We start from the raw sequence: 18,970 nt of genomic DNA, 5'->3' as shown, positions 1-18,970 counted from the left end.
CTTGGAACATCTCCTGCTTTGAAAACTCTTAAGGGGTCACTCTGGCTTTCCCCAAAATGATTAAAATACTCTCTTCCTGCGCATGTAATAAATAAAATAAAATAAATAAACACTCCTATTCGTCCATTGCTGAACTGATCCGCTATCATGGTGATAGGTATTTCTGAAGGAACAACAGTGTCTTTCACTAAGCCCAAATATGCCTAAGCACAAGAAGGATACATGCCACAGCAAATGACCAGCTTTGCAATGGTCAAAGAGAAATGTGAGTGGAAAGAAAATACAGGGTCTAGGCCTAGAACTAGATACAGCATTATCTTTTCGGGAGACTCCTTGTGCTCATGTTAGAGTTGCAAATTCTGATCAAGAATTTATACAGTAGCTTGTCAAAACCCCTGACAAATTCCAGATTTTTATGTTAGCTTTAATTCATTATATACACTCAAAGTTTTATTTTTCATTTATTTCTTGCCTCTAAGAACAGATCAGTTTTGACACATATGTAAGATAAAAACTTAGTTTTAAGTGGGGGGGGGGGGAAATGGCATTTCACACATTTGTAACAAGGTAAGAACAGCCTGGCACATTTTATTAATTTATACACATGAAGTGTTAGTTTAAACACACAAAATTTAAAAAAGTACAGTTCAGCTGTTTATGGAATGCTTTCCTTTCATAACCAGAAATGCAATAGGTAGAGTTCCTCAGATGTGTTTTATAACTGAATCTGTAACAAGGAATTTTATTTGAAATGTGTATTAGAAGCAGAGCTGTAAACTGAAGTGCATTGTTCTCCTTGATTACATGCAAGTTTTTAAACGTACATCTTAAATCCTTAGACAGGAGCAAGCATGGACATTTCACCTCTCACTGTAATATATGCGAAAGTAAACACTATAAAAACATGGCTGGTTTCATATTGTATGCCTATGTTAAACTGACTGGCCACTTAAGAGTGTAAGAACACATAAAATGTGATACACAGGTACAAAATAGCTATATTTAACATGATAACTAAGCCATCATACTGAACAACTGGATCACCTGGGCCAAAATTGAACTCTTTCCATATTTATTTTACTCTAGAACAGGTTTTTTTTTCCAGGAAAAAAATAACCCCTGGCTTCTCCTGGTTTTACTGAACCATCAGAAATTCTTAAGTTCTAGTAGAAGCTGCTTGTCTGTTAAACCACAATTCAGAATAGCTTTGGTAGCTGTCTGAGCTGCTGGACATCCAGAAAGGTACCTACTGAATTCATGTTGTCAACATGGCTTAAATGATCAAGAATGGGAGTATGCAGAGTTTCAGGTAAGACTGGGACATCTAGATTCTCTTTGTCAGGATGCTGTGTAGACTGTGCTTTGCCAGGCAGAAGTTCAGTTTTTGGCTTTAACTCTTTCAGAAATGGAACTGAACTCTCATTGGATTGCTGCAGGATTCTGAGTGGAAGGACTGCATTTGTAACATGTTTTAACACAAGGCCCTCTGAATCTGAAGGATGATTGCTAAACAGCTCAATGTCACACTGCCCTGGATGAGGAGGAAGTTGTCTTTCACTGACTCTTTCAGATGGATGCTTCCAATGGGAAAAGTTATCTGAGACAGGACTGATACCTAGCTGTAGAACAGGCTCTAAGCTGTCTCCTCTCCTATGGTTATCAGCTTGTTGTTCCTCTTCATCGCCACTACTATCAGTGCTTTGTAGAAGTCCATACCTCTTCATGTACTTCTTGGTTGCAAAAGACATGTTAGTTGGTGATATTAAGTTAAAGCCCATTAAACTCCTGTCTGTATTATTATGTAGAAGAGTTTGTAATGACAAATCCATAGAATTCTTTTGGTTTGAATGATTCAGAGAAAGTTGGGACAGTTGACTTTCATTCAAGTACTTGAGGGCAATAGCATTTGCCTCCATACTTAGATCGACTCCATTGGGAGTTAAGCCGCTCATACCAACATTAGCAAAAGAGATGTAGTTAAGGCCTGGGACTACTGCTTCAGGGTTAATGCAGGCCAATATACTGGAAGAGAACAAAAACATTATTTAACTTTTTGAATATAGAGATGAGTTTACATCAGGACAAAAAATTCTGCATCCATTATATAACATAGGCTGCAGCAGGCCACTTTTATCTTCATGTAAAGATAAAAGGTAAAGGTATCCCCTGTGCAAGCACCGAGTCATGTCTGACCCTTGGGGTGACGCCCTCTAGCATTTTCATGGCACACTCAATACGGGGTGGTTTGCCAGTGCCTTCCCCAGTCATTACCGTTTACCCCCCAGCAAGCTGGGTACTCATTTAAACCACACTCCTGGCCTCTGCACGGTTTTCAGATCTACCAGTAATACCTAAAATACCCATGATTTTCCTGAGAAAACTTGGGTAATCTAGGAAGTTGCAACATACCCCCAAAATATTGGTAAGGTATTGTTTGGGTATATTTTCTGCTTGGTTAGATCTGAATGCTCACCTCTACAGCAAAGTCCTCTTTCAGTTACCTGGCATTCTCTACTTTGTGTACATTTTTCATCATCTTGTCAGAAGAATCAAAATTCACTCCAAGGTTCCTTAACTGCTTCCAGGTGGCATTCAGAACACTATCGTTGTCTGTCAGATCTGGGTCAAGAGCTGAGCTCCTTCTCTTTGTCTTACTTGTTTTTGAGGGTGCAGTACTTTCACTGGCTATCTGATCTTCCTTTGTAACACAGGGAGTAATTTCTTCATAAGTTTCCTTCAAGAAGTGTTTTACTTGACCCTAAGAAATCATAAGGAAATAATCGAGAAAAGTCTTCAAATGTACTTTATACAGAGTTGACAGTTCTTTTTGCACAAGCTTTGCTGAAATGAATGAGATCTATTTAGACCTGTGTTATCGGCATTGCTTAACAATCTGTTCATTTTAAGAATTAAAGATCAACAAAATCCTGGATTACTGCTATGCTATAAAGGTAAGATGCGAAAAGCTATTATGGAATTTATAAACATAAGCAGGTAATGTTTATAATTCCATAAGCAGGAATTTTTAAGGGAAATATAGGGCATTTTCCATAAAAACAACATAACAGCAGTGTGAAATAAAATTACGCTATGAAAACTTACCAATATGTCCTTGTAAAACTTCTGATCATCTGGAGGGACACTTGGTGTGGATGAGATGGCATGCTCAATATCTGGTTCATTAATTGCTACCGAATGGTCAACAGTTCCCTCCAACGGTGTTGTTTGTGAACACATGGCAACATTTCCATTAAGTACGGAGGTGGGAGTCATTCCTGTAGCAATTGTCACACTGATGGAAACACAAGAGTAAATATAGAATTGATATTGTATTTATATCATTGCATTATTATTATCTTTGTGGCAAAGAGTTGCTAGATTTTTTTTAAAGTTACATACTTCTTGATTTTCAGTTTCTCAATGTATAATTACTATTGAAATCATTTTTAAAGGCAAGAAATCTAGGAAGGTGCTTAAGTGTACATGCTAAGCATATTACTTGAATAATTTCAATTGATAGGAATTCTTAAAGTCAAATAAGAAAATGGCTTCTGCACTGTGTATGCATTAATTTTAGTATACAATGTAGTTTTAAATTGCATTGCAAAAGCCAAGACTTCATGATATACACTTGATATATTCAGTAGATTGATACAGTACATAGTTGGTTTTTAAAATTTGAGTTATAAAAAAACACTTATCACCTAAAAATCTTGAAAACAGAGTTGTATCCATGCTCATTTTACACCAGCAGAAGACTGGAGAGTTTGGCAATTTTTGTCAACTCATCTTATTTAAAGGACAAGCACTCATGTAGGGCACGATGTTTCTCATAACATGCATTTACATGGAATTTGTACTTATAAAAATTCTTTTAAACTATTCTATATTCTCATTATTTGGATCGTTTATGTATTAAGAATGTTCGTATTTTTAAACCTATTTCTGTGTTAAGATCTTTAGAATTTAATCAGTTATAAAGCTATAAGAATAATTGTTATTAACTAAGAATATGGCAAATATCAGTTTAATGCAAATTTGGAGGAGATGCAAGTTGTCTCTCATAATATGCGTTTTTCATTATGCAATATACATGTAATCTAATGATAATTTTAATGACATGGAAATTGAAGTTATTAAAAGTAGTAATCTACGTTTATATTAGAAATTATTATTGTATTAGAAATCAAAATATATTTTCTTTTTAATTATTAAAAAGGTAAAGGTATCCCCCTGCGCAAGCACTGAATCATGTCTGACCCTTGGGGTGACGCCTTCCAGCATTTTCTTGGCAGACTCAAATACAGGTTTGCCATTCCCTTCCCCAGTCAATACTGTTTACCCCCCAGCAAGCTGGGTACTCATTTTACAAACCTCAGAAGGATGGAAGGCTGAGTCAACCTTAAGCCAGCTGCTGGGATCGAACTCCCAGCCTCATGGGCAGAGCTTCAGACAGCATGTTGGCTGCCTTACCACCTTGCACTACAAGAGGCTCAGTTTTTAATTATTATATATTTTATTATTTGGATAGATTATATATTAGGATTGCTAGTATGTCTATTTTCTCTAAGCCTATTCTGTGTTTAGATCATACCAGAATTTGATGAATAGTTATTAAACTATAAGAAAAATAAAGATCAAGAGAATATGGCAGATATTATAATGCAAGATTTATAATGTGTTATAGATGTTAGAGTTTATATTTCTTTCTTTTCCTTCTTCTAAATAAAATTAAAAAGCACTGGGATGCCAAGCACAGCCCCCAGATTCCTTGAACCCAATTGGGAACAGTTTTGGGGGCATGGTGGTCTGCCAGCTATCTGGAGAGGAAAAACAGTTCTGTCCCTTTAACAGAGGCTTAGTGGAATACTACTTACCATGTGGTAATATTAACCTCTGTATCTAAAGCTTTAACTGACTATTTCAACACAATGCATCCCTGTTAAAGGGGCAGGCCATTTTTCTCCCCAATTCATTGGCAAATGTCCAATATGTGTGGCTCTGCTTGCTGTTCATTGGACACAACCCTTATTATTTTCCATTATACAGATGAAAGCATTGTACAGGAGCTGCACATTTAATATAGTCAACCAAAACTTTCAACTTGTATGAATTATTAGTGCAGTAAAAGATTAATAAATTCCAAATCAAAGTCAATATAACATCTAGTTTATACATAAATGGAACTGCTGTTTCCCTCTTCTACTGCAGGATGACCCTTTTAGACCATTAGGGGGCATGCCAGGCTGGGGCTTTCTGCTGCTTGCTTTAAACTGAGCTGAAGTGGAAGGCAGCCCAGGATCAGGCACAGCAGTGGGAGCCATCAGCTCCTGCACCTGTTGATCCTGGCTTTAAAAATAATGTATTGGTTATGATAAACACCATACCACTGTTTGGACCTAGGGCTTTCAGGAATACCAGAAAATTGGGGGGTCCAACAGATCCAAACCAGGAAAAAAAACCCAATACTTCTTTTTGTTCAAACAGCTGTTGTAAATCATGGTCTTCAGCTTTCCAGAGCTCCAGGTGGGACCCACTGAGCTATGAGCATGTACAGACTCATATCAAGTGTTGCATGATTGGAAAGAAAAGCAAGAATCTGCGGAAGGTAAAAGGAATTCTATCTACCACCTTTCTGTTTTGCTGCTTCTCTCAGCATAGGTAGTAAGGTATAAAGGTGGTAGCCCTTACTCTATGCATGCACACTTAACAGAAGGTCCTTAGAATCAGAGTTGGAAGGGGCCGTACATACCATCTTGATCAACCCCCTGCACAATGCAGCATCAGTCTAAAGCAGTGGTGGCAGATGTGCTAGAGGGGGCACTCAGAGCCCTCTTCTGTGGGCATGTGCAGCGTTGCCCCAGCACAGAGTCAGCCTGCACGAAGTCTGGCTTCCTGGTGCCCAGAGGACAGGGAGGACTCATCCCACAGGAGGACTCTTGCCTTGCACCCATAACCACATCGGGCGTGAGTTCCCTCCTCTTCAGCTGTGCAGTCAAGGCCATGGGGCAGGGTAGGGGTCAGCTAGGCCAATAGGGAGCCGCAGGCAGTGCTGAATGGAGCCTGGGGATAGCAGACTTTTTTCTAAACTAATGCCATGTTGGCACTTTGCAAAAAAAAAGTGGGTTTTGGGTTGCAATTTGGGCACTCGGACTTTACAAGGTTTGCCATCATTGGCCTTAAAGCATCCATGGTAAATATCTGTCTAGCTACTGTTTGCTGAATGTTTAGTTTCAGCTCCCAGCAGTTCTCTCTCTATAGGCTGAGAGAGGCATGAGCATCAGTACAACAGGCACTGCATAAGAGATATTCATGACTTCACACAATTGCAATAATTCCACTAGTTGGGGAAAAGACCAAATAAATCCCTAGTAGTTGCACTGCCTAGAAGTTACAATGGACCTCCAGGACACTCATCCCATCATCTGCAGTGAGTGTGACATGATTGCCTTCCTCCCAGAAGACAAGATGTACTACATCTGCCCCAAGTGTAAGCTGGTAAAACTTTTGGAGGAAAGGATTAGGGGATTAGAAGACAGCATTATTACTCTGACCCAAATTAAGAAAGGGGAGAAGTTAATAGACCAGAGCTGTGCAATTCGGAATAAAGAGGATACAACCAGTCCTGAAGAGGATAAGGGGATTGACCTCATTACGGAGCCTCTGCAGACAGTTTGGAAAAAGACTCAATGGCGTAGAGCGAAACGGTTCTCGGGGCCTTTGGAACTCCAGAATAGATTTCAGGCCGTTGCAGAGGAGGTACAAGTGTCAACGAGGGAAGAGGTCCCAAAACAAAGTCTAAGACGAAGCGAAGAGGCCTCGGGGATAGAAGAAAATGGAGTTGAGAAGAAAAAAAAAGGAGAGTACTGGTAATTGGAGACTCCCTGCTAAGAGGAATGGATCGCCATGTGGATGGGCCCGATCCCCTAACCCGAGAGGTGTGTTGCTTGCCAGGGGCGAAAATTAAAGATGTTTCAGAACGGCTGCCCAAACTGCTCAAATCACAGATCGCTACCCATTTGTGATGGTCCATATGGGAACGAATGACATGTCCATGAATACCACCGCTCCTATTAAAAAAGACTATCAATATCTGGGGAGGAAGCTCAAGCAAATGGGGGCACAAGTGGTATTCTCTTCAATCTTGCCTGTCAAGGGAAAAGGAATGCATCGGGAGAGGAAGATAATGGAGGTGAATCAGTAGCTGCATAGTTGGTGCCGGCAGGAGAGATTTGGTTTCTGGGACCATGGGATAGGCTTTCTTAAGGGAGGCCTACTAGCACCTGATGGACTGCACTTATTGAAACTGGGGAAGAATGTGTTGGGCAGGAACTGGGGAGATTCATCAGGAGAGCTTTAAACTGAAGCCACAAGGGGAAGGAGGCGATCAACATAGGGAGTGTAAGGAAGGAGACAGATCGGGAGCAGCCCAACCCAGCAAGGCCAGCTCATAGGGAACCAAAAGTAAAAGGATTCAGATGCCTTTATACTAACGCCCGAAGCATGGGCAATAAGAAGGAAGAGCTGGAACTTCTCATGCTGATGGAAAGGTATGATCTAGTAGGCATCACATAAACTTGGTGGAATGATTCTCATGACTGGAATGTAATGGTGGATGGATAGGAACTGTTCAGAAAAAACAGAATAGATCAAAGAGGTGGAGGAGTGGCATTGTATGTGAGGAAAGGGCTTACCTGTCAGGAACATCTAGTGAAGGAGAGTATATCTACAGCGGAAAGCATCTGGGTGAAAATAAGCGAGGGGAAAACAGTGTGGTGGTTGGTGTCTGCTACCGACTGCCTGACCAACGAGAGGATGTGGATGCTGCACTTTGTGAGCAGCTTGAGAAAATATCCAAGTAGCCACCTTGTGACTTCAATTTCCCAGATGTGTGCTGGGAAACAAACTCTGCGAAGTGTCCTCAGTCATGCAACTTTCTGACCTGCCTGTCTGACAATTTCATTTATCAAATGGTAGATGAACCCACAAGAGGTCAGCCATACTGGACTTAATACTGACCAACAGGCAAGAGTTCGTGGATGAGGTGAAGGAGGTGGGGACCTTAGGGGGAAGTGACCATGTCCTCATAGAATTCCTTTTGAGATGGGGAGGCAAGGAAGCTGGTAGCCAGACGCGGATGTTGGATTTTCGTAGGGCAAACTTTAATAAACTCAGAGACATGATGAGTGTCATACCATGGATAAGAATGCTGGAAGGGAAGGGAGCATGTGAAGGGTGGGCGCTACTCAAACAAGAGATATTGCGTGTTCAATCAATGACTATCCCAGAAAGACGAAAACACTGCAGGAGCTCTAAGAAGCCTATTTGGATGAACAGAGAACTTCAAGAGGAACTAAGAAAGAAAAGGGAAATGTTCAGGAAATGGAGGGAAGAACAGAGCTCTAAAGAAGAGTACCTACAGGTTACTAGGCACTGTAGATCAATCATCAGAAAGGCCAAAGCTGAGAGTGAGCTAAGATTGGCCAGGGAAGCCCATTGTAACAAGAAAAGATTTTTCAGTTATGTGAGGAGCAAAGGAGGCAATAGGCCCACTGTTGGGTGCGGATGGACAAACTCTAACGGAAGTAGCAGAGAAAGCAGAAAGGCTTAGTGCCTATTTTACATCTGTTTTTTCCCACATGTCAAAGGGTTTAGGCACATCTAGAGATGGCAGTAGCCAAAGGATAGTGTCCGGGTGACAGGTTGACATGGATAGAGAGGTTGTTGACAGGCATTTAGCTGCACTGGATGAGTTTCAAATCCCCTGGGCCAGATGAAATGCACCCGAGAGTGCTCAAAGAACTTTCCGGAGAACTTGCAGAACCCTTGTCCATCATCTTCGGGACCTCTTTAAGGACTGGAGATGTCCCGGAGGACTGGAAGAGAGCAAATGTTATTCCGATCTTCAAAAAAGGGAGGAAGGATGACCCGGGAAACTACAGACCAGTGAGTCTGACCTCTGTTGTGGGGAAGATAATGGAGCAGATATTAAAGGGAGTGATCTGCAAACATCTGGAGGACAATTTGATGATCCAAGGAAATCAGCATGGATTTGTCTCCAACAGGTCCTGTCAGACCAACCTGGTTTCCTTTTTTGACCAAGTAACAGGTTGGCTGGATCGTGGAAATTCGGTTGATGTCGTTTACTAGGATTTTAGTAAAGCTTTTGATAAGGTTCCCCATGATGTTCTGATGGATAAGTTGAAGGACTGCAATCTGGATTTTCAGATAGGTGGATAGGGAATTGGTTAGAGAACCGCCCAAAGAGTTGTTGTCAATGGTGTTTCATCAGACTGGAGGGAGGTGAGTAGCGGGATAACTCAGGGCTCAGTCCGGTACTTTTAAACATATTTATTAATGATCTAGATGAGGGGGTTGGAGGGACTACTCATCAAGTTTTCAGATGACACCAAATTGGGAGGACTGGCAAATACTCCGGAATATAGAGACAGAGTTCAACGAGATCTGAACACAATGGGAAAATGAGAACAAGATGCAATTTAATAAAGATAAGTATAAAGTTCTGCATCTGGGTCAGAAAAATGAAAAGCATGCCTACTGGATGGGGGATACGCTTCTAGGTAACACTGTGTGTGAACGAGACCTTGGGGTACTTCTGGACTGTTAACTAAACATGAGCAGGCAGTGTGATGAAGTGGTAAAAAAGGAAAATGCCATTTTGGGCTGTATCAACAGGGGCATCACATCAAAATCACAAGATGTCATAGTCCCATTGTATACGGCACTGGTCAGACCATACCTGGAGTACTGTGTGCAGTTCTTGAGGCCTCACTTCAAGAAGGACGTAGATAAAATTGAAAGGGTACAGAGGAGAGTGACAAAGATGATCTGGAGCCAAGGGACCAAGCCCTATGAAGATAGGTTGAGGGACTTGGGAATGTTCAGCCTGGAGAAAAGGAGGTTGAGAGGGGACATTATAGCCCTCTTTAAGTATTTAAAAGATTGTCAGGTGGAGGAGGGCAGGATGCTGTTCCCGTTGGCTGCAGAGGAGAGGACACGCAGTAATGGGTTTAAACTACAAGTACAATGATATAGGCTAGATATCAGGAAAAAAATTTCACAGTCAGAGAAGTTCAGCAATGGAATAGGCTGCCTAAGGAGGTGGTGAGCTCCCCCTCACTAGCAGTCTTCAAGCAAAGGTTGGATACACACTTTTCTTGGATGCTTAGGGCTGATCCTGCGTTGAGCAGGGGGTTGGACAAGATAGCCTGTATGGCCCCTTCCAACAATATGATTCTATGAAATATAATAATAACAATATCAATAACAATAATAACAATAACAATAACAACAATAACAATAATAATCATAATAATAATAAACGCTGTTTAAATGATAGGATACAGCATCATCCTTCCTAAACGAAATGCTTTTTTGAAGAAAGAAGTTTAGAACTATTCAATCAAGTGAGCAACAACTTTGATTTATTTTGTGCCAAACTATGACCAGCCTGCTCAGAAATAAAGCTTAAAGCATATATGAAAAACACACAGGCACAAAATACTAAGGATAAAGAATTGGGTAATAAAATGCTGCGATGTCAAACAGGTCATAGAATGACCCCTAAAACAACATAGGCTACAAAATGCTGGTGCTCAAGGCAATCAATTCTGTATGCAGAAAGAGATAAGATTTAAATCATGTACTGTGCCAGTTAGTCAATACATGTTATCAATTGCTGCTGGAAAGTTGCTTTTTCATCAATCTCATCAAAAAATATGTACACTAAACTTTCCTAAAGTCACTTTGGCAATTGGTACTCAAGCATTATACAAAGACCACTTGATTAAAAGAACAACTTGCACATAACCCATGAAACCTGTTTTCTATACAGTCTGAGATCTCAAAGACTATCCCAGTTGCCACATCATGTTGATGAAATAATTTATGTTTATTCTTTCAACTGTCACTCCCTTAGGATGAGCAACAAAATTACACATTTTGTATGCTGCTTTCACCCTACCACAAGAACTAAATTTGCATGCAGAGTTGGTTATCACATGTGGTCACAATATGACAGAAATTTTACTATTTTGCCCCATATACTGAGAGCTGGGCCATTTCCAAGTCATTTGTCCTGGGCAATGTTTTTGAGAAGTGTCCACCTCCCCACTTCCGTGCAGTATTGTGGCACATTTGTGTATATCCTAGGGGCTGGCTTTTCACTGATTTTTCAACAATTATTTGCTGTCCTCATGATGTCAATTTCCTCCATGGCTTTATTTTAAATTTGCAATGGAATAGCATTATGCCAGTTGAAAGAAACCACACTCCCTTTAAATGGGGTTTGTAGAAAACTAAACAGCTGGATGGCAGGGTGTCCCTTTAAATTTTAAACACTAAACATCTGAGTGGGAGGAAGCAGGCTTCTCCCTGCTGCTCAGCTGTTTTTGCAGCATCCAGGAGGAAATATAAAGCAGAGGTTAAAGAGAATCTCTTTAAACTCCTGCTTTCTACTCAATTAATGAGCCACCATGAACTGATTTTTGGTTTGCAAACCAGGAACAGGGCAAAATATGTGATAAATTTTGCTTCATTGTTCAGTTCATGCCCATCCCTAATAAGGGAAAGGCATATCAACGTATCAAAAAAGAATCAGAGACATACATACAATCAGAACTGGAATGTCAATGAACCTAATAAATATGGTTACATGGATCACTGTGGCCAAGTGTTCTGGGGACAGGTAGGGCGCTAGTAGCTGAGCTTGGCATATAGATGTTCAAAAGTGTGGGGAGTGTATCGCCCCTTGTGGCACCCCACGAGGGAGTACAATGGGGTTTGACAACTCTTCCCACACCGCAACCCTCTGTGACCAGTTCATAAGAAAGGAGGTCAGCCATTTCAAAGCTGTTCCTCCAATCACTGTGTTCCTGAGGTGGTGTTCCAATAACTAATGAACGACCACATCAAATGCGACTGATAGATCTAATAACACAAAAATGGCTGATCCAACTGGCGGAGATCATCTATCAGAGCAACCAGCATGGTTTCCACCCCATTGCCAAGACGGAAGCTAGACTGGTATGGATCTAGGGCCGAGGTTTCCTCCAAAGATAAGCCAGAGAGAACTTTACCTGCTATTCCTTTGCCACTTGTATCCCTGACTGCCCAGCTCCCTCTAAGACTCTACTTCCAAAGCCTGGACCATCTAGTTTAGTTGGTAACTGGGCCCCTGACATGCTCATGAGTGACAACAACAGTTGATACAGAGGCATCTAGGACCTCCAGGCCTGAATCATCCACTCAGGACAACTAAATTGGTGTTTCCTGTGCCGATTGGGTAACTCTGTAAACTCAGAAGGATCTGAGGGAGGGAGGACAGCCTTATTGAATTTCTGCCAATAGTGGCTCCCAGATCTGCAAAACTGTTCCCCTGCTGCTTCTGGAGGGAAGGTATCTTACCTCCAGTAGCATTTGGCTCTCCAAGGACCTAGAAACATTCAAATAAATACTTCAGCCATAGCAGCCTCCATGTAGCTTTGGAGATCTGCTTATACGAAGCTTAAACTATTGGCAGTGGACAGGTAAGCAGAGATGTGAAGCTTCACATATTTCTGCCCTGCCTAGAGGCACAGCTGCACTAATTAAGGACTGGGTATGCCAATCTGAGGCTTTGGGTAGAAGGGGCTTGTCTTTAAATGTATCTTTTTTTCTTCTTAGCTCCTGAATAAACAACCTTCTTTAAAATACTGTCATATCCCATGTCAGGAAGGTCCAGGAAAAAAGTAAGGCACTTTAATAAAAGTGGCACTTGACTCTAGTGCAAGGTTTTTCAACCAGGGTTCTGTGAAACCCTGGGATTTCTTGAAGGATTTCCTGAATGGGTGGGAGTTAATTCTTAATTAAAAAATATATATATATGTTAAACCTTTATCAGGTGATATGACCATATATGGTCATGTTGACCCACCTACCCCTCCCAAAATGACCAATGATGGGCCTGGAGAGGGTAGGAAGGGGAGAGGCCCCAGGTGGGCATGTACACAGCTATGCTTCCTAACTATATTCTGCACAATCACACCACTTCTGTGGTTTCTTGAAGCCTGAAGAATGTTTCAGGAGTTTCTGAACAGTAAAAAGGTTGAGAAAGACTGCTCTAGTGTCCTGTGGGACCTGCAAGGAACAGCAACCTTGCTGTATCCCAGAAGAGTCATACACATTTTGCATAACCCTCCCTAGAGAAAGAGGAGGTGTGGCCTAACCAATTGGGATGAGGGGGATGAGGTAAACAAAGGAGGAGTTACAAATGATCAGTCAAGTGCCAGTCTAATTGCTGCAAAATTCAGTTTTGAAACAATGGAGCAAGAGATGCAAATAATAAAATAAATGAATATGCGCAAATATAGATTCAAATGCTGTGTTGGTCTGAAGCAGCACAATCAAATCAGAGTCCAGTGGCACCTTTAAGACCAACAAAGATTTATTCAAGGTGTGAGCTTTCAAATACAAGTACTCTTCGTAAGACTGACCATCATAACAGTAGGAATATATAAGCAAAGGTTAATCCTGTTACATTAATAAACTGTGTCACAGCATCCAAACACAGCCACATAACTGGTTTGATAAGCTGGTTTGGCAGGGAGTTATCATGTGCTGTTATTTGGATGCTGTGACACAGTTTACTAATGTAACTTATGCGCAAATATAAAAATTTACCTGACTCCACCACTGGATTCACCAGATCCTTCTTCAACAACATGAATACTGTCTACAAAGCTGGGTATATCAACAGCTTTTAATGATGAGGCAATACTTGCTTGACTTCTATCCTTCTCAGTATTCATAGAAATATTAATATCTTCATTAGACATTTCACCATCATCCTGTTTTGTAGACCCCTTATTTCCTTCCAACGGGGCATTCAAGAACAAGCTAGCACCTAAACAAGGAAGTTAAACAGAAGGAAACTTTTATTTTGACTTCTTATATTAAATCACCAGAATTGTTTATGTAACCTTCCTTTGAAGCTGTCCGCCATCTTTAAAGATTATAGATAGCCAATGGTACAGACTTCTGTAATTTGAAGCCAACTATTAGTGTTACTTTTAAGCAAATGACAATACTAGCATGGCATTTTCTAAGACAATTGCTCAGCATGATTGGGCAATGCATTATGCACATGTTATCCCAACACCAACTTTGAGCATAACTAGACATACTGGAATGTACAATAAACCCTTTATGTTGAGATTTGTCTGACTGCTGTGATTCTGCTATAGGCTTCACATTAGCAAGTTGCACAGTTCTTACACATTGTCAGTTCTTACACTAACAATGCAGCTTTAAGAAAAAGGCCATTGGAAAACCTGTTTTTGCTTTCCAATGAACAAAGCAACACAACACATTAATTTCTCTACCAACTTACAGGATTCAAATAATTAATATTCTGTACTCTTCCATAGAATTTCCAAAAGAAAATTCATCATGAGGATAGTACCATTGAATATAGACCAGACACAAAAGCTAAGATTAATATCAAACCTTTCTGGCTGGGCCACAGCCCAAATTCGAAACAGGATATCAGACTGCAGAAACAGCTAAACCAAAATGTCAGACTCCACTGTCTAGTGTTTTTCCACTGCCAAGTTCTGTCAATCACAGAAGGTATACAATAAACCATTACCTGTGCTCACTGCAATACTGACACTTTTTTTCATGTGTAATCCTGGGGAAGAACAAGTTTCCATGGTAACAAATTCTAGCTGCTTCTCAGACTGTATGCCGTTGTTGGCTATAGTCTTAATGGAACAGGGCTGAAGAGTTTGCGCTTCTAAAAGCCGCTGGATCTGTAACCATGTAAGATCAGTGTTAATTATACTGCAGAGATAATAAAAGTGGAAGAAGCAATTAGTGCAATAAATATAACATGTCAACAGTTTGTCTTATATATGCAGGACTATTCTTTCCTTGAAATATGCAAAAAGGCTTCTTTTAAGTTCCCTTTAAGGAAGCATGTAGTACAGGAAACTGCAGAACATAGAACAGCACATAGATATTGCTATTAATTAATTAAAATTTAGCAGGTTTTCACTCAAAACTGATATCATTCCGGGCAAGTTAATGGCTCATTAAATTGACCAAAAAACATGCCAAGATTTAGCAATTCATAAAGCATAGCTATTTGCCCTGTAAACGTATTTGGAAAGATAGCATTAATCACTACATACTCCTATACTTTCTACTTGTCCTCACTGAATGAACAATAGCAAAAGTACACAGAACCACCAAGTTCTAGTTCAACAATATCACACATTCAATAAACAGGTTATGTTCTATTTAACTACTAGACTCAATGAGCTCTAAAATCATTTGTAAGACAGATGAGATACTATGCAAACCTGAGCTTGCAGGAGTTTGAGCTGGCGATCTTGTTCAGCAAGCATTCTGTAAACATCAGGAGATAATCCCATCATTCCATTATCTGATCCTATTCTGGGTGAAGGAGTGTGCATACAAGTGGAACACACTGCGTGGTCTGCAGGGGGGAAAATCCTTGCTGTATCACCATCAAGAGAACAATTTCCCATTATTTCATAATGGCCAAGGTTTATAGAACTACTTGTGGCACATGTTGGACTGAAACCCCCATTTACACATTCTACATTTTGATGGAACATCAGTTGTGCATTTTCCTGGGCAACACTTGTCTGTATTTCAGACGTCTGACTGGAGCCAGCTTTAGAAATCCCTTGCAATATATTTGTTGGACTGTATTGCACATGGCCATGTAACTGACAGTTGCAGACACAGGAAGAGCAGCAAGGTGGCCCTTGAACTGGGATCCGAAACTCTACTGGCCTTAGGTTTGGGGGTGGCCAAGCACAGTTGTGCCAAGGAGGCTGGGAAGGTATAGGAGGCTGCTTAGAATTAGGTATCAAAGGTCCACTTATGGGAAGTTCCTCCTTCCCTTGGATAGCATCATGTTTTGCATAGAGTTTTTCAGAAGGTGTTCCAAGTTGATGTTCAGGTATAATGGGAGACGATCCACTACAAGGTGTTGATGGAGAAGAGAAGGGTGAAGAGGACCCCAAACTCTTTCTTGCTTGATATCCTGCTGTACTACAGCTGGGCTGCTGTTGTAAAGTAACCTGCACTTTATTGGCAGGTTTTAACACTGGAATTCTCTGTTTAAATTGTCCCGGTAACTGCCTTGGAGAAGGCTCTCTGGTACAAGTGGTAAAGATCTGCTTCCTGCAATCAGAGCTCTGAATTTGGTGGCATGGATGATCTAAAGGAAATACTTTCTTAGCTGGTTGATATGCAAGTAGATTCTTTTTATCCACAGGTGAGACATGTCTGGACATTGGTTCAGCTTCTGTGAAGTTGCCATCAAATACAATAGACAGTTCAGGAACTGAAGGCTGGATCTCTGAGACCTAGAAACAAAGACACCTTACAATAAAAGTAGGTTAATGTATTTATTTTTATCCCTTCTGTTTTCCAAGCAGCTCAGTACAGTACACATTATTCTTTTCCCCACTATATCTGAACAACCACTTTGGGATGTAGGTCAGACTGAAAGTACTGCTCCAAAGTCATCCTGTGAGGTGGATGATGAAGTGGGGAGGTGAACCTTAGTCTTTCAGGTCATCATCTGGCAGCCTAACCAACATAGTAAGTGGCTGTAGGAATATAACACAAGGGCCGAGAGTTTAGGACTGGAGTACAGATCTTTGCCTGAGAATAAGAACAAAAGGGTGAAAAATCTACTGCAGGAAACATTACACTGAAGTCCTTCTGAATAAAACACAACCAACATAGCTATTAATTGCCACTAGAAATAGTCATTGGTTTTATATTTAACTTAGGTTTATGGGAAATAGGGAAAACCAAAATTAATCTCAGCCTAGCCTCACTGAGCAATAGCTTTTTAAAAAAGCTTTAAAACAGCTATGGCTGTACAGCTTACCTGCTATTTTTGCTACCTCCTGTGTTTAGCCATACAACAACAACAACAACAACTATTATTATTTTCCGCCACTCCCAGAACTGGCTCATGGCAGATTACAAATAGTCCATGGATAAAACCCCCAATAAAACCCCATTAAAATAGCAAAAGCAGGACATAAAAATTACAACATACGAGTAAGAAAACATGGCAGTACGAATCAACTGCCCATCCCCCCCATAACAACATGTAATAGGGGAAGTGGCAAGAGGGAGCCATAACCCAACACCATAGATGACCCTGCCATACTGCTGAATTAGCATGAGGGGGGGGGGGCGAACAGATCTTCCTCTCAGACCCCAGCCTCAACCATAAACCTGGCGGAAGAACTCTGTCTTGCAGGCCCTATGGAATGCAGAAAGCAAGGACATCGAACAGCACATAGATATTGCTATTATAGCTGTAAGCATAATTAATTAAAATTTAGCAGGTTTTCAATCAGCACTGATTTACTATATATTCCTATACTTTCTACTTGTCCTCACCGATTGACATTGGAAAAAGTACACCAAGTTCTAGTTCAACAGTATCATACATTCAATAAACACTCTGCTAAAATTAATAGTTGAATTCTGGTTCAGCTGACAGAACTGTTCTGCTTGTGTTTCTATGGCAGACTTTGCAACCTTCTAGAATACTTGTTTAAAAAAACTGAGCTGAAAAACATATGGTTGTGGTGATAAAGGGTTAAATATGATTATGGTACAACCTAGTGGTAAGACTGTGAAATAACATTAGCCTTGTGTCAGTGCTGAACTAACTGCCCAAATGTGATATTGAAAAATGCATTTCTGAAAAACCAAAATAGGAAGCATAGACGTTAACCTGTAGACATGTTGGGTGAGGACGGGGAAATGGTCTTGGAGATGCATCATCTTCCACGCCAGAGTCATGATCACTGACAGACAGCTTGCTTGGTGAGGAACTCTGAGAGGAGCTAAAAATACAATTTTTATTGTATGTAAAAACTACAATTCATCAGAATACGTTTTCATGACTGCATTTGATGGGACACTTCTAGATTTATTTGGTTTGCCATATCTATTTCCTGCCTTGTTCAAAGGTAGACATATTGGCTCTTAATCCTATGATTTGTTTTTGACTACAAACATGCACTTCTTTATTAGTGTTATTTATCTGTCACCTTTACTAAGTCTCAAGGCAGATTATACAACAGGGTCAATCATTTACAGGATAAGACATGGAATAAACAAAGAAATAAGGTTTGGATTGCAGAAATCAGAGCTGAAACAAGGCACAGGCATTAGCATGATATATGATGCAAAACTTACACAGTAGCATCATATTTACTTTGACAATTATTTCTGTCATTGGAAGGGCAGTTTTCCAAATACACACCTTCACCTATGCTGTTCATGAGGGACCTTTGACTTCCAGAAATATAATTCCAGGGGGGAAGCCCCATAGGATACAAATCATAGCAACTACTTAATTTAGTAAATATGGAATTTAATAAATATTGTATTCTACAATACATTTTCATTTTATCATGAAACAAGGGCTTCAATTGATGTTTTATGGTAAGACTAGGGGCAAAGCCCGTTGTATCCAAGAATACAACGGGCGCTAGAGCTTGGCAGTGGGAAGAGGAAGGGGAGGAGTTGTCCAGTCTGTAAGGGCAGTGGTCCCCAACCTTTTTCAGGCTGGGGACCGGCGGCAGCAGGGAGGGCGATTGTTCACATGCACGGCTGAAAATGCGCATGCGTGCATGTGCAAAAGTGCTGCACATGCACGTTTCCGGCCACGCATGGCGCATGCATGGCCCGGCCGCGCATGCGCATTGCACATGCACGGCCCTGCTTCTCCCCCCCCATAGTAAGAAGCTTGCCGGGCCACAAGCTTGCAGCCTGGGAAGTTTCTTATTGCAGGGGGGGGGCGGGGAGAGGTAGCCGTGGCCCGGTGCCAGGGCCTTCGTGGCCCGGCACTGGGCCACAGCCCGATGTTTGGGAACCACCGTGTAAGGGCATGGGGTTGAAT

The 18,970-nt window shown here is 40.9% G+C and overlaps 1 protein-coding gene across 6 annotated transcripts in view; it reads right to left on the bottom strand.

Annotated features, from left to right (window-relative positions):
• Positions 1 to 503: 503 nt before the first annotated feature.
• The window catches only part of STIL (STIL centriolar assembly protein), a 38,914-nt gene continuing 20,447 nt past the window's right edge, over positions 504 to 18,970 (bottom strand). For all 6 annotated transcript variants that reach the window (XM_077333831.1, XM_077333828.1, XM_077333827.1 and 3 more), the window contains 7 exons: positions 17,798 to 17,909; positions 15,363 to 16,400; positions 14,648 to 14,810; positions 13,681 to 13,903; positions 3,103 to 3,292; positions 2,502 to 2,758; positions 504 to 2,022 (listed from right to left, as the gene is read on the bottom strand). In XM_077333831.1, the coding sequence (XP_077189946.1) occupies positions 1,197 to 2,022; positions 2,502 to 2,758; positions 3,103 to 3,292; positions 13,681 to 13,903; positions 14,648 to 14,810; positions 15,363 to 16,400; positions 17,798 to 17,909 (2,809 nt within the window). In that variant the 3' untranslated portion in view covers positions 504 to 1,196. The remainder of the gene's footprint in view (positions 2,023 to 2,501; positions 2,759 to 3,102; positions 3,293 to 13,680; positions 13,904 to 14,647; positions 14,811 to 15,362; positions 16,401 to 17,797; positions 17,910 to 18,970) is intronic.

Source organism: Paroedura picta, chromosome 4 (genome assembly GCF_049243985.1).
Source record: "Paroedura picta isolate Pp20150507F chromosome 4, Ppicta_v3.0, whole genome shotgun sequence".
In the NCBI taxonomy this organism is placed as follows: domain Eukaryota; kingdom Metazoa; phylum Chordata; class Lepidosauria; order Squamata; family Gekkonidae; genus Paroedura; species Paroedura picta.
This window is presented reverse-complemented; position numbering and strand designations above follow the sequence as displayed.